The sequence below is a fragment of the Schistocerca gregaria genome, chromosome 2, assembly GCF_023897955.1.
Source record: "Schistocerca gregaria isolate iqSchGreg1 chromosome 2, iqSchGreg1.2, whole genome shotgun sequence".
NCBI classification, from domain to species: Eukaryota; Metazoa; Arthropoda; class Insecta; order Orthoptera; family Acrididae; genus Schistocerca; species Schistocerca gregaria.
This window is the reverse complement of record NC_064921.1, coordinates 409195298-409209536: the sequence shown is the minus strand read 5'-3', so window position 1 is coordinate 409209536 and position 14239 is coordinate 409195298. Positions and strand designations below refer to the sequence as shown.

General features: G+C 42.0%; 1 protein-coding gene across 2 annotated transcripts in view; it reads left to right on the top strand.

The window, feature by feature from the left end:
* LOC126336168 (uncharacterized) overlaps window positions 1-14239 on the top strand; it is a 43863-nt gene that overhangs the window by 7855 nt on the left and 21769 nt on the right. For both annotated transcript variants that reach the window (XM_049999662.1, XM_049999663.1), the window contains exons 3-4: window positions 1522-1657; window positions 13364-13525. In XM_049999662.1, the coding sequence (XP_049855619.1) occupies window positions 1522-1657; window positions 13364-13525 (298 nt within the window). The remainder of the gene's footprint in view (window positions 1-1521; window positions 1658-13363; window positions 13526-14239) is intronic.

Sequence of the window (14239 nt, the reverse complement as noted above, 5' to 3'; positions counted from 1 at the left end):
AGACTGTACAAGCGGTGTTTTTGCTCAACGACAACGCCTCACCTCATACTGCTTAAGACACAGTCACATATACTCCTTCTTTGGGCAATGAAATTCTGCCCCGTACCACGTATTATTCTGGTATGGCACCCGACGACGTTTTCTTCATTCCCCGCGTGAAAAAATAATCCCATGGCAAGTATTTATAGAATGACGAAAATTTGGTTATTCAGGAAGCAGACTTCCAGAACCGAGACCTTCGTCAAGTCGCCCTACGTTTCGAAAAATATGTAACAATCAACAGCATCGCCGAATTTCACGGGCGCAAATTGGTTTTCTCGAGGTGATAATTAAAAGAGGTGATAATTAAAACGTTATAACGACTCCTCGTAGCTGGAAGGCTAACGGAAGACTCAGGTTTGTGTGGAAGTTTTTGACAATCTTTCGTAGAACAGGAAAAGAAACCGCACACAAGACAGCAATTTCAGAGTGATGCTTTATGGTCCTTGTCAAGCACATACAACTGAACCAATTCTGAGACACGTTGCTGGAATCGCAGTAGGCCAGTGCAGTTCGTTCAGAAGTATAATGGGGATGCTTAGGGACTTGAACGACAAGCTTTGAAAGAGAGGCAACTTAAAGAGAGGCAACGATATCTTCACGAATCCTGTTAGGCAGGCCTACATTTTGTTCTTCGCTAGACAGACGACTGGAAAGGACAGTAAGTCTCACCTGTCCCTAAACATATTTTCGCAATGTCTTTGGTGCTGACTCGTGTAACCTACGTGCAGAAGAAGTTTTAATATAAATGAAGGAGAAAGTAGATAATCCTATAGGTAAATTTTTTCTAGTAGAGGAAATTTATCAAACTGGTTATGTGGGACTGTGTACTTTAGACGACAAGTAGAAAAACATCAACAGGGTAGGTCTAAATTTCTGCCGAAACGGGCTGGAACAAGACGGCACGGGAATTTAAAATAGTACAGGTGTACTAAATCCCAATGTAAGTGCAATTCGCCGCTGCGCCGGCAAGAGTGAACGTCACAATTCATGACCAATGTGATGCGATTAGCAAGGGCATGGGGTGAGGTACAGCGCGCTCGCGTGTGTGTGTGTGTGTGTGTGTGTTACCTATTACTTATATTAAGTCTTGTAATTTTGTTGCTGTGATTATAAGAAATTATATTTCAAAAACTTGAGCTTCAGAACGGTATTTTGTAAACAATAACTTATCATAGCAAGTTTTACCACAAGTTTTCAAAAATCGCAACTTGCGATTTATGACAGAGGAGGGAGGAGGCAGGGATTGTTGTATGGTTGAAGAAGTGCGTTCCAACGCCTGACATTTTAGAAATTCAGCGCTGATAAAGGGTCGATCTGAAAGTGTTGCAACTGGCCTTTATTCCCATCAGAAATATTCGACCCTTGGTAAGTATGAAACAGATCATTTCACTCCCGTCAGAACAGCAATCGTCTGATATTTGTGACTGGTTCCCAGTGTTGCCTGCTTTCTTTTCTACAGCGTGCCTCCTTGTGTTGCAGGCGGCATACACATGGAGGGATTATAAGGCAGCGGATTTCAACATGGATGATTTGTCCTGGAGCTGTTCCCCTGAGCCATACGTTAGCCTGGTGTTGCACATGGTACCAACTCAACCCGGTGGTCTTCGTTCGTTGAGTAATGCAGCATTTCTTTTCTTTAGTATAGGTCTTTTTACGTTAATTTTACGGCAGTGGCGCAAAATAGCACAGAAGGAGTCAGATTAAAATCCTGATGTCAATAGTACCCTTTAAATCGGTTTTCCTTCGTCTCCATAGACTGTTCTAACAGGCTGTCGAGATATTTTCTTGAGCAAAGATACGAGGGATTCCTTACGGCATTCTTATAAAAACTTCATGCATTATGTCGAATCTACTTCTACAGTGTGTGATAACTGCAACAATATAAAACGTCTCATTTCGTGTAAAGCATTTCTTTCCATAACGAATCTCTCACTGATTAAAACAGTATCCCGGCTGAAATTCGAACGCGGTTCCTTACCTGTCACGGATAATTAATTCTCTTTTTCCTACCTCCTCAAATGATCCTGCGTTATGCAGTGTCTTTGTTACTTGCGGTTGATCATGATGATTTTAGCACACAGTTAAGTGACTTACATATCTACAATAATTTGTGGGTTCTTGAGTCAGAGCGATTCTACAAGGTGGTCAGAACCAGTCTGAAAAGCTTGCAAGGAATGACTGTTAAGAAAAAATTTCGATGTGTTGCATAGTTTCCGAGTTGATTAGCACTGAATTTAGCCAATCAGACCCATGCGGGAGCAAATTCAAGTGGCCCACCTTAAACAATTAGTGTCAGTTGTTGTCAGAGCGTTGATGATAACACACGAGACTGCTCAGCCTTTATCCGAATTCTATACTTACTACCGTGCCACGTCCAATTTTTGTATCGCTCACTTGTTCGGTTTTAGGAAACCAAACCCAAAGAACCCGTTTGGCGGACAGCTTGAATCTGCGCGTGCAATAGCCTGACTGAGTAACTTCAATGCTAATTAACTCGGAAACAGTGCAAGGTACCGAATTTTTTTTTTCTTAACGATTATTGCTCGGCATAACATATCCTGAAACACGCTTGCAAGCTTTTTAGCCTTTTTCTGGCCACTCTGTGTATCTATGCAAACAAATACCTTTCATTTCAGCTTACGTTTCGGATTCTTGCTCTAGGTCGATTCTTTGTCTATGTAAATGAATAATTTTAGTATGTATTCCATTGACTCTGGAATACTGCATTTGTAGATTCATTTACAAAAGAACTCCAAACTTGCGAGCGTGTGGGTGCTATTCTGTCATTGTGTGCAACGGATTAATCTGAGGTGTACCCTTTACCCTGTGGCTCCTGCAAGATGCAAATTCCACCTCATCACTATTACAGAAGTCAGACAGACGCTCCTGATATTCTAAAGAGAAATGCCTGAAAAACTTTCAGCAATAAATATCTTCTGGAGTCGTCCGCTGTAAGAAAATGACACAAAATTCACAAAATTTCTTATGTAACTAGTGGGATACTTGGGTACTGGAATAGTGCTAGTTAGTGTAAGAAAATCATGAAACTAACGAAAATTATTATTTATTTTGCAAAAATTCTGAGAAATCACAATGGCACTTTTAGTTATGAACTGAACAAGTTATTTCCGGGTTCTTTTCTGAAGTTACCTCTTAAGGACAAGATTCACTAACGAAATTTCTATACAAAGTTTAAGATTGTTATTGACTTGGCAGAATGGCTGAGAGCTGCGCCTACTCAACTTGAATAATTATCCATTAGAATGTTGCTAGGTATGGTCCAGGCTGTTGCGCGCAAAATGCAGTGAAGTGTACTGTTGTGGAGGAAATATGGGACTCGCAATAGCTGTAGCGCACAATACCATAAGCTGCGATGACTGCTATCTGTGCCACTCGCTGCTGACAAATAAGATAACTCTCGTCCTACCTGGATTGACCTTCGCCAACCCAACTCTCCCTACGCCTTGATGAAGTCAAGGACTCCTATTCGCCCCTAGTCTAACTATTGGCGTGGTACACCAGTCAGATAACCAGTCCACCGTGCTGCCACTCAAAAATTTGCTTGCGGCATTTAACTATAACTCTGTCTGTTCACACCGCACAGTAAGTTTGGCAACTAACACAGTGAACAACACTTAATCGCAAGGACACAATATAGAGTCGCACTCCGACTCGCTCTTGACAGAGGTGCTCTCCCAGTGAAGTACTGAAGAGAGACTTGTTCCTCGCTCTTTGAGTACACGTTTGAGCGCACACGCTCTCGTTACGTGTTCTCACTCCAAGAGCGACAACAGAACGGCCCCTCTCCACGACAGACGTGAAGGAGTATATCTTTCGGTCTCTTCCACTACTCCTTCAGCTCAAGGCGTCAGGAATATCGTCTGATAATCAGCATTGCTCTTCTAAAGCGGGAGAATGATGTTTCGTTTAAGGCGACCAATCCGGTAATCTGTAGCATCGGCGTTTGGCGTTTGCTGTCTCCCTGTGAAAACCTCAGAAACTGCGTGCTATATTTGTAAAGAATACATAGGCTGGGCTCTCCCACACAATGTAGCGGAATTTGCTTTTAAGTCTAACACTGGGTCGTTCTTCCTTTCACTTGGCAAACGCTGTCTGCTCTACTGGTGGTCGCCGACCGACGAAGATAGGTTGACTCATCCTCTGAAGGGACCGGCCCCGCAGCATGCGGTTTGCCTCTCCCAAACCAAAAGCCCCTGCGATTGTCGTGTCTTGAATGTGTGTGAGTACGCCAGCCTCGAGTATTTCAATCTTGGTGAGCACTTGCGATTTACTAATTATTTGCTTATCGTTTACATGGATTCATACAACATTGACTTTATCTTATCGAGTTTGGGTTCGAATGAAGCGTCTTGATGTGCGGAATATGATTGTGAGGAGGGAATATGTAAGCAATGAAGGTCAGGAGACCACGACGTCTTATAAACTGGCTTATAGAACAGAGTGTAATGACTTTTGTCGTTTGAACTTTTTATGTCTTAACAAATACAGACTGTGCAGCAACCTTTAAATTTACTTAAAACTCGTCTCTGTTGCATATTGCATCAGTAATGGCAGAAACAATTTTATTAGAAGTAGACTGCGTCTGCAAAAACCCATCACCTTTTGAGTTAATGACAAGTTTTAAACGAAAAAGTAGGCTCATAGAATAACAGGTTACAATGAGACAGGGAACGTAGGATCGCAGATTTGTCTGAAGCACTGCATAGAAATATCGTGCCATATTTTTCAGGTTCTTTCTTGGTATAGGCTTGGTTCCTGATCTAAGGATGAATGACAAGCACGAAGAGTTCACAGAACAGGATGACATGTTAACTAATTCTGTATTCCACACACAGTACAGACCACACAAAATGAATATGTTACATTCATTCTAGAGTTAGTTGTTAGTCAGTTGTTTGCTAGTTTCGTGTTCCAGGGGTCATTCGCACGATCTATCCGTCCGTCATAATGACGTTGAATGAGTCTTCTACGTTCATATTATGCCGTACATTAATATGTAAATATGGATGCAAACTGACCATTTAGAACCTACATGGCTACACTGACTGTCACATGTAACGAAATCTCGGTGTCCACTGTAGTGTAAGTGCCTATACCGGAAAGGCAAGACTCTGGGCTCTGCAAAACTTGCGGTCCGCTTCTCGGACCTTGGCAGGTGGAGAATCGTTATTGATAGAGTTCTACGAGTTAGGAGCTGACTTGGAAGGAAGTCTGATAATACAGTGTCAGATTGATGTATCAGTAGCATATGGTCACAGAGCTGTTTGCCATCTGAAATTGATAGTGTCCTTAACGAAAAAAACTTCACCATACCGTCATGGGCGCAAAGGCGACGACTGCTCCTTCATTGTCCTCCACAACATAACTGTTAGGCTGTTTGTTATTAGTTAGTTTTCTAAGATTCAGTATATTACTCACATACACCGAAGAGCTAAAGAAACTTGTACACCGGTCTAAATACCCTTGAGCACGCAGAAGTGCCGCAACACGACGTGGCATTGACTCGACTAATGTCTGAAGTAGTGCTCCAGGGAACTGACACCATGAATCATGCAGTGCGGTACATAAATTCGTAAGACTACGACGCGGTGGAGATCTCTTCCGAACAGCAAGTTGCAAGGCATACCAGATATGCCCAATAATGTTTATTTCTGGGGAGTTTGGTGGCCACCGGAAACTTAAACTCAGAAGAGTGTTCCTAGAGCCACTCTGTACCAATCCTGGACGTGTGGGGTGTCGCATTGTCCCGCTGGAATTGCATAATCCCGTCGGAATGCACAATGAACAAGAATACTTACGTAAGTGTCACCTGTCAGAGTCGTATCTAGCCGTATCAGGGGTTACATGTCACGCCAACTGCACACGCCCCTCACCATGACAGGACCTCAGCAGCCTGAAAAGTTCCCTCCTGGTATGGAGGATTCATGGATTCATGAGGTTGTCTCCATACTTGTACACGTCCATCCACTAGATACAATTTGAAACGAGACTCGTCCGACCAGGCAACATGTTTCCAGTAATCAACAGTCCAACGTCGGTGTTGACGGGCCCAGGTGAGGTGTAAAGTTGTGTGTTGTGCAGTCATCAAGAGTACACGAGTGGGCCTACGGCTCCGAAAGCCCAATCCGATGATGTTTCGTTGAATGGTTCGCACGTTGACACTTGTTTATGGCCCAACATTGAAATCTGCAGTAATTTTCAGGAGAATTGCACTTCTGTCACGCTGAACGATTGTCATCAGTCATCGTTTGTCCCATTCTTGCAGGAGCTTTTTCCGGCCGCAGCGATGTCGGAGATTTGATGTTTTAGCGGATTCCTGATGTTCACAGTACACTCGTGAAGTGGTCGTACGGGAAAGTCCCAACTTGACCGCTACCTTGAAGATGATGTGTGTCATCGCCCTTGCGCTGACTATAACACCATGTTGAAACTCATTTAAATGTTGATAACCTGCCAGTGTAACAGTAGTAATCGATCTATCGACTGCGACACACACCTGTTTTCTTATATACCGCAGCGCCGTATTTTGCCTGTTCTCAAAAATGAGATCGACAGGAAGTGCAAAATGGCTAAACAGGGATGGCTAGAGGACAAATGTAAGGATGTAGAAGCTTATCTCACTAGGGGTAAGATAGATACTGCCTACAGTAAAATTAAAGAGACCTTTGGAGAGAAGAGAACCACGTGTATGAATATCAAGAGCTCAGATGGCAACCCAGTTCTAAGCAAAGAAGGGAAGGCAGAAAGGTGGAAGGAGTATATAGAAGGTTTATACAAGGGTGATGTACTTGAGGACAATATTATGGAAATGGAAGAGGATGTAGATGAAGACGAAATGGGAGATACGATACTGCGTGAAGAGTTTGACAGAGCACTGAAAGACCTGAGTCGAAACAAGGCCCCCGGAGTAGACAACATTCCATTAGAACTACTGACGGCCTTGGGAGAGCCAGTCATGACAAAACTCTACCAGCTGGTGAGCAAGATGTACGAGACAGGCGAAATACCCTCAGACTTCAAGAAGAATATAATAATTCCAATCCCAAAGAAAGCAGGTGCTGACAGATGTGAAAATTACCGAACTATCAGTTTAATAAGTCACAGCTGCAAAATACTAACGCGAATTCTTTACAGACGAATGGAAAAACTGGTAGATGCGGACCTCGGGGAGGATCAGTTTGGATTCCGTCGAAATGTTGGAACACGTGAGACAATACTGACCTTACGACTTATCTTAGAAGAAAGATAAAGAAAAGGCAAACCTACGTTTCTAGCATTTGTAGACTTAGAGAAAGCTTTTGACAATGTTGACTGGAATACTCTTTTTCAAATTCTAAAGGTGGCAGGGGTAAAATACAGGGAGCGAAAGGCTATTTACAATTTGTACAGAAACCAGACGGCAGTCATAAAAGTCGAGGGACATGAAAGGAAAGCAGTGGTTGGGAAAGGAGTAAGACAGGGTTGTAGCCTCTCCCCGATGTTATTCAATCTGTATATTTAGCAAGCAGTAAAGGAAACAAAAGAAAAATTTGGAGTAGGTATTAAAATTCATGGAGACGAAGTAAAAACTTTGAGGTTCGCCGATGACATTGTAATTCTGTCAGAGACGGCAAAGGACTTGGAAGAGCAGTTGAACGGAATGGAGAGTGTCTTGAAAGGAGGATATAAGATGAACATCAACAAAAGCAAAAAGAGGATAATGGAATGTAGTCAAATTAAATCGGGTGATGCTGAGGGAATTAGATTAGGAAATGAGACACTTCAAGTAGTAAAGGAGTTTTGCTATTTAGGAAGTAAAATAACTGATGATGGTCGAAGTAGAGAGGACATAAAATGTAGACTGGCAATGGCAAGGAAAGCGTTTCTGAAGAAGAGAAATTTGTTAACATCGAATATAGATTTATGTATCAGGAAGTCGTTTCTGAAAGTATTTGTTTGGAGTGTAGCCATGTATGGAAGTGAAACATGGACAATAACTAGTTTGGACAAGAAGAGAATAGAAGCTTTCGAAATGTGATGCTACAGAAGAATACTGAAGATAAGGTGGATAGATCACGTAACTAATGAGGAGGTATTGAATAGGATTGGGGAGAAAAGAAGTTTGTGGCACAACTTGACTAGAAGAAGGGATCGGTTGGTAGGACATGTTTTGAGGCATCAAGGGATCACAAATTTAGCGTTATAGGGCAGCGTGGAGGGTAAAAATCGTAGAGGGAGACCGAGAGATGAATACACTAAGCAGATTCAGAAGGATGTAGGTTGCAATAGGTACTGGGAGATGAAGAAGCTTGCACAGGATAGAGTAGCATGGAGAGCTGCATCAAACCAGTCTCAGGACTGAAGACAACAACAACAACAGTCAATATTGGTACCAAATCTCTCACATTTGTAAACAAGGAATGCTTAACTCCAAAGCATTTGTGTTCTCGGCACTTACCTCATATACATTATGGAAACAATTTGTCTTTCCATTGACTTTTAAATTGCTTGAAATCATCGGTATTTTCATAAATATCTATGAACTCATTTTGAATAACTTTTTTGGCTGTACAATATTGTAGCACTAAAGGAAAGAGTTTCACGTTTTTCTTGTTAGAAGTACCAGTTTTTATACAGTAAAATCCGTTGTCTGTGTCTAGATCTTCTACTGCATTTTTAATAGCAGATGGCCCCAACACTTTTATAACTAGGCGTTGCATCTTGTTTCTAGCCAGAAGAGTACTTTTAGCTGTAGAGAATAAGAGATAAATAATTTTATTCAGTTTTACAACACAGTCCATACTGTTGTAGGATACATTATGTTTTACAGTGTGATATGTTAATGCTGGTTCAGCTGCAGTAACTTTTTGTTGATCACCGCAAGATGAACTTTTAGATGTGGAAGCAAAGCAGAGTTCAGAAATTTATAACCAGCCAGCAATCCACCCTACCATCATAACCAAACAGAACGTAAGCGCATGTATACGCAACATATGTGTGCGCAAAAGATTTTCATGTGTCCTGTTCCAGCTGAAGCAGTTGTAAATTTAACTCCACGTACGTTGTATTTTCCCTTAAATTAGATCCACGCGTTATTACACTACAGGCCATTCAAATTGCTACACCAAGAAGAAATGCAGATGATAAACGGATATTCATTGGACAAATATATTATACTAGAGCTGACATATGATTACATTTTCACGCAGTTTGGGTGCATAGATCCTGAGAAGTCAGTACCAATAACAATCACCTCTGGCCGTAATAACAGCCTTGATACGCCTTGGCATTGAGTCAAACAGAGCTTGGATGGCGTGTACAGGTATAGCTGCCCATGCAGCTTCAACGCAATACCACAGTTCATAAAGAGTAGTAACTGGCGCATGGTGACGAGACAGTTGCTAGGCCACCATTGACCAGACGTTTTCAGTTGGTGAGAGATCTGGGGAATGTGCTGGCCAGGGCAGCAGTCGAACATTTTCTGTATCCGGAAAGGCCCGTACATGACCTGTAACATGCGGTCGTGCATTATCCTGCTGAAATGTAGGGTTTCGCAGGGATCGAATGTAGGGAGAGCCACGGGTCGTAACACATGTGAAATGTAACGCCCACTGTTCAAAGTGCGGTCAATGCGAACAAGAGGTGCCCGAGACGTGTAACCAGTGGCACCACTTACCATCACGCCGGGTGATAAGCCAGTATGGCGATAATTAATACACCCTTCCAATGTGCGTTCACCGCAATGTCGCCAAACACAGATGCGACAATGATGATGAACCACAGAACCTGGATTCATCCGAAAAAATGACGTTTTGCCATTCGTGCACCCAGGTTCATCGTTGAGAACACTATCGGAGGCGCTCGTGTCTGTGATGCAGCGTCAAGGGTAACCGCAGCTATGGTCTCCGAGCTGATAGTCCATGCTGCTGCAAACGTCGTCGAACTGTTCCTGCAGATGGTTGTTGACTTGCAAACGTCCCCATCTGTTCACTTAGGGATCGAGACGTGGCTGCACGATCCGTTACAGTCGTGTGGATAAGATGCCTGTCATCTCGACTGCTAGTGATACGAGGCCGTTGGGATCCAGCATGGCGTTCCGTGTTACCCTCCTGAAGCCACCAATTCCATATTCTACTAACAGTCATTGGATCTCGACCATCGCGAGCAGCAATGTCGCGATACGATAAACCGCAATCGCGATATGCTACAATCCGACCTTTATCAAAGTCGGAAACGTGATGGTACGCATTTCTCCTCCTTACACGAGGCATCACAACAACGTTTTACCAGGCAACGCCGGTCAACTGCCGTTTGTGTGCGAGAAATCGGTTGCAAACTTTCCTCATGTCAGCACGTTGTAGGTGTCGCCGCCGGCGCCAACTTTGTGTGAATGCTCTGAAAAGCTAATAGAAATTGACCAAGTACTGTGTTCTATAATCCATTGACTTTCATACTTCTGAAATCGTGTTGTCATCTGCATCGATGTATCAGTCTTTTTGGTGCATTTTTTAGGGTGAATTATTCAGTATCTGTTTCATCTACTTCACGACTGTGACCACGTTTTTTAGGCGTACTGGGAGTACCGAGTTTTCTAAAGCTTCTTTTATCTTTTTTCTTTTCTATTCACTGTTACATAAGCTGTAAAACTAAAGAACCGTACTTTATTGTACTCAGTCAGTCTCGCACCAAACAAACAAACACAAAACACAAGGGTTTGTCACGCTACAATAGTGCCAGAGCTGCAGAGTCCGCCAGAAAAATGTATACGCACTTTAAGAAACGAAAAGTATTGCTTATGTGTTTATTTTACATTTAATAATTGATCACACATGTTGTAAATCTTCAGTTTGGCACATGATTACTTTACATGTTCAAAACGTTCATCGTTGTCGGCTACACATATAAGAAAACGACGCAACTACTTCAGTCAGTGTTACAATGGAGATCGCTGCACATGTAGCTGTAATCTCCTGGCGAAGTTCCTGCAGCGTGCATGGCTTACGTCGATAGACGTTATCTTTCACAGTTCCCCACAAGTAGAAGTCCATAGGTGATAGACCTGGCGAGCTTATTGGGCCCTCTTCGTCCAATCCAAAGCCCCGGAAAATTGACGTCCAGGAAAACTCATACGGGTAGGTGGTAGTGTGGTGGCGCCCCGTCCTGTTGGTAGAAGACCTCTTCATTAGCTCCATAAAGCGCGCGTATACCTGGCAAAATTGATGTGCGTAACATTTCCAGGTATACTTCTCCAGTGACAGTAGTATCAAAGAAAAAGGGTCCGTCTAAGCTCATAGATGATGATCCGCACCACACATGAACCCCTGGTAGATTGACCGCTTTACCCGCACAAATATGCGGGTTTTCCGGTGCCCAGTGTACACTGTTATGCAGATTCACGGTTCCATTAAGTTTAAATTGTGCCTCGTCACTTCACACTACCTTCATCACAAATTGTTCGTCATTAGTTACCATTTGCTGATACCATTTGAAAAATTGCATTCGGCGATGACGACCGTCATTAACCGTGTGCAGTAATCCTGGAATGTAAACTTCTTTGCAGCTTTCAGAATTCTTCGTACACTTGTACTGCTAACCCACACTTCACGTGCAATTTTCATAGCAGACTTCTGTGGAGAATTAACAAAGTTTGCAACACGAGATCCGACGAAGCAGGACTTGTAGCTGTACGCTGTCTTCCTGATCATCCATTGTGAATATCACAAATCGTTCCATGCAGTTCAAACTTGTCAATGATGCGTTTAATTGTTAGGCGGGTTGGCGGTTCTTTTCAAACTCCCGTCTCCACTAACTTTGCACTTCAACGGCATTATCGAACTTGGAAAACCACTTCATAATAGGTTTTCGTTGCTCGAATGTCAAGCGTGCTCCAGCCATCTTGTTTTCTCAATACCCAGATGAAAATACTAACATGTGTTGAGTCGAAATCCATACTACAACGCACTTGTAACTCAAATCTAGCGACAATATCGATATCTCGAAAGATCCTGTCAAAGATTGAATACCTTTTTCTGGTGGACTGTGTATTAGACACGTAACGTTAGGGGGGTAAATGGGCGGGGCTTGTGCAAATGTCCGGGGCTGTCGCTAACGTTTCCTGTGTTAGACCGATGAGGTAGGCAGCTGTCATCTGTTAGAAAACGAAATGTTACGTCTTGCGCTAATATGTAACGAGCAGTACTAAGAAATGTTTTTTGCCTCACACAGTCTAGCAGACTCATTTGCGGTGCTAATTAGGTGCAAAGAATATGAAATTAATCGTTTCGCACTCTTTCTAGATTGAAACTCTGACATTTGTGGTTAGGTAGTGTATAAACACGAGTACTCAGTTAAAAGTTCAATCTGTTACGTCCAAAAATGATAATCAACTTTGTGGTCTTTTAATGTTTTACAAAAAAATGAATCCTTGAAGAAAAAAGATATTTTCATGTAGTTTATTGTTCTGATAAAGTAAAGAGAACTGTTGCCCGAAATAGCGCACAATACTTTAAAATTAAGAAAGGACAATCCTATCAGCATCCCATATGTGGGGATGAGAAAGCGGTAACAAGGCCTGCAGCAATTGCACGTAAATTTGGTACGCATATCGCTTACTATCTGACTGTGTAGTAAGGTGCTCAACTGGGAAACAGCTGAAAATTATTGGTATTTGAGCCGTACCTAGCGGACGGCAGGTCGATGGTTGAGTGGTGACCATTCCCATGACATTTCGCTGCTCCTTGGGAGATAGGGGATAAGAATTTATTAACCTAAAAGTAAGTAAACGGTTAAGGTCATATAATGAGCTAGTACATGAATAATTAAATACATGTATGGTTAATTTAGATACCCATCCTAGATAATGGAACTAAATGACGACACGCTGCAGCTGCAATGCGTGGTAGAGCTCGGTCGCGTTACTGTAATATTTGCTGGTGAATGTTCGTTGGTGAATGTTCTTTGGTCAATGTGCAGTCCTTTGTAGGAAGATTGAGGGAGGAAAGGTTGAGCGGAAGTGGGAAGGAAGAAGGCGATGGGAAATTGAGAGCATATTATTCGTTGTACTGAAATGGAATCCACAGCTCACTGACACCAAACATTTGTTTGGAAAATGTTTAAGTGAATAACTGTCAGACTTTCCTTTATCCCTGACATACTAGCATTAATATACCACTTTCACGGAAGCGATATTTAAATGGTCGGAAGTGGTTTCTTATTCTGTGTAGCAATATATATATATGCTGCACCCATGAATAGTTTTTAACAAAAGCTGTGAAATACCAGCAAGTTGAAGTTTCTTAAAAGTTTAATAATACTGTTTCAGCAAAAAAGGTGACTGTAAAGGACGAGCATTGGCATGTCAAGTGCTGTACTGGAGAGCCAGTTCTTCGCTTGGCAAAGATACAGGAAGTGCTGGACTCATCCATAATTTTCCGATCGCCCGAAGAGGGACAACGCTGCTGGATTTTCGGCAAGAGTCAAGAAGGTAAGTTGATGCAATCTATGCAGGAATTTCGTATACTGAAGTCCTTACCCCTTTTAGTCCCATCAATTTAAAAAGAAAGTTAATTTTAAAATATTTCAATAATATGACTTTTATCATCACGGTACGTAACAAATACCAGAAGAAATTAGCAACAAATAAGCAATCAGTTATTTTAGGTCTTAGTTACACTTTGGAACCACTGGGACATACGCTTTTCAACGAGCTATCGTTTCATGAAATATCTTTTAAAGCAATTTCTCATTTTTCCTAGACACACTCCCAAATCTCGAAACTTTCATGAACTTACAATGCCTAAAACAAATAATGGTCCTAAATAACAAGCAGAAATGAAGCTAAAATTTACTCAGTTTGTATCAGAAGTACATATTGCTCCAGTGGTTTCAATTCGAAAACGCGTAACAGCAGCAGTACAAATTAAAATTTACTTAAGATATACAGGCTTACTTTCTCTGCCAATGTCTTCTTATTATGATCACCATATATAAAAAAAAAACACATGTCACAACTTCTACAGTAAAACAGCACAATCTCGCTCCGACACTTTCATTGCTGTAAGCGAAAGCTAAAATGCACTATATCCGCAGAAGTAGCTCAGTCTAGCATTAAATGTCTCTGCCTTGCAGTAGCGTCGGCGGTTTCATACGAAAGTAACTGGTACTTCAAAAAGAAAGAAAAATGGTTGTTTCAGGCAAA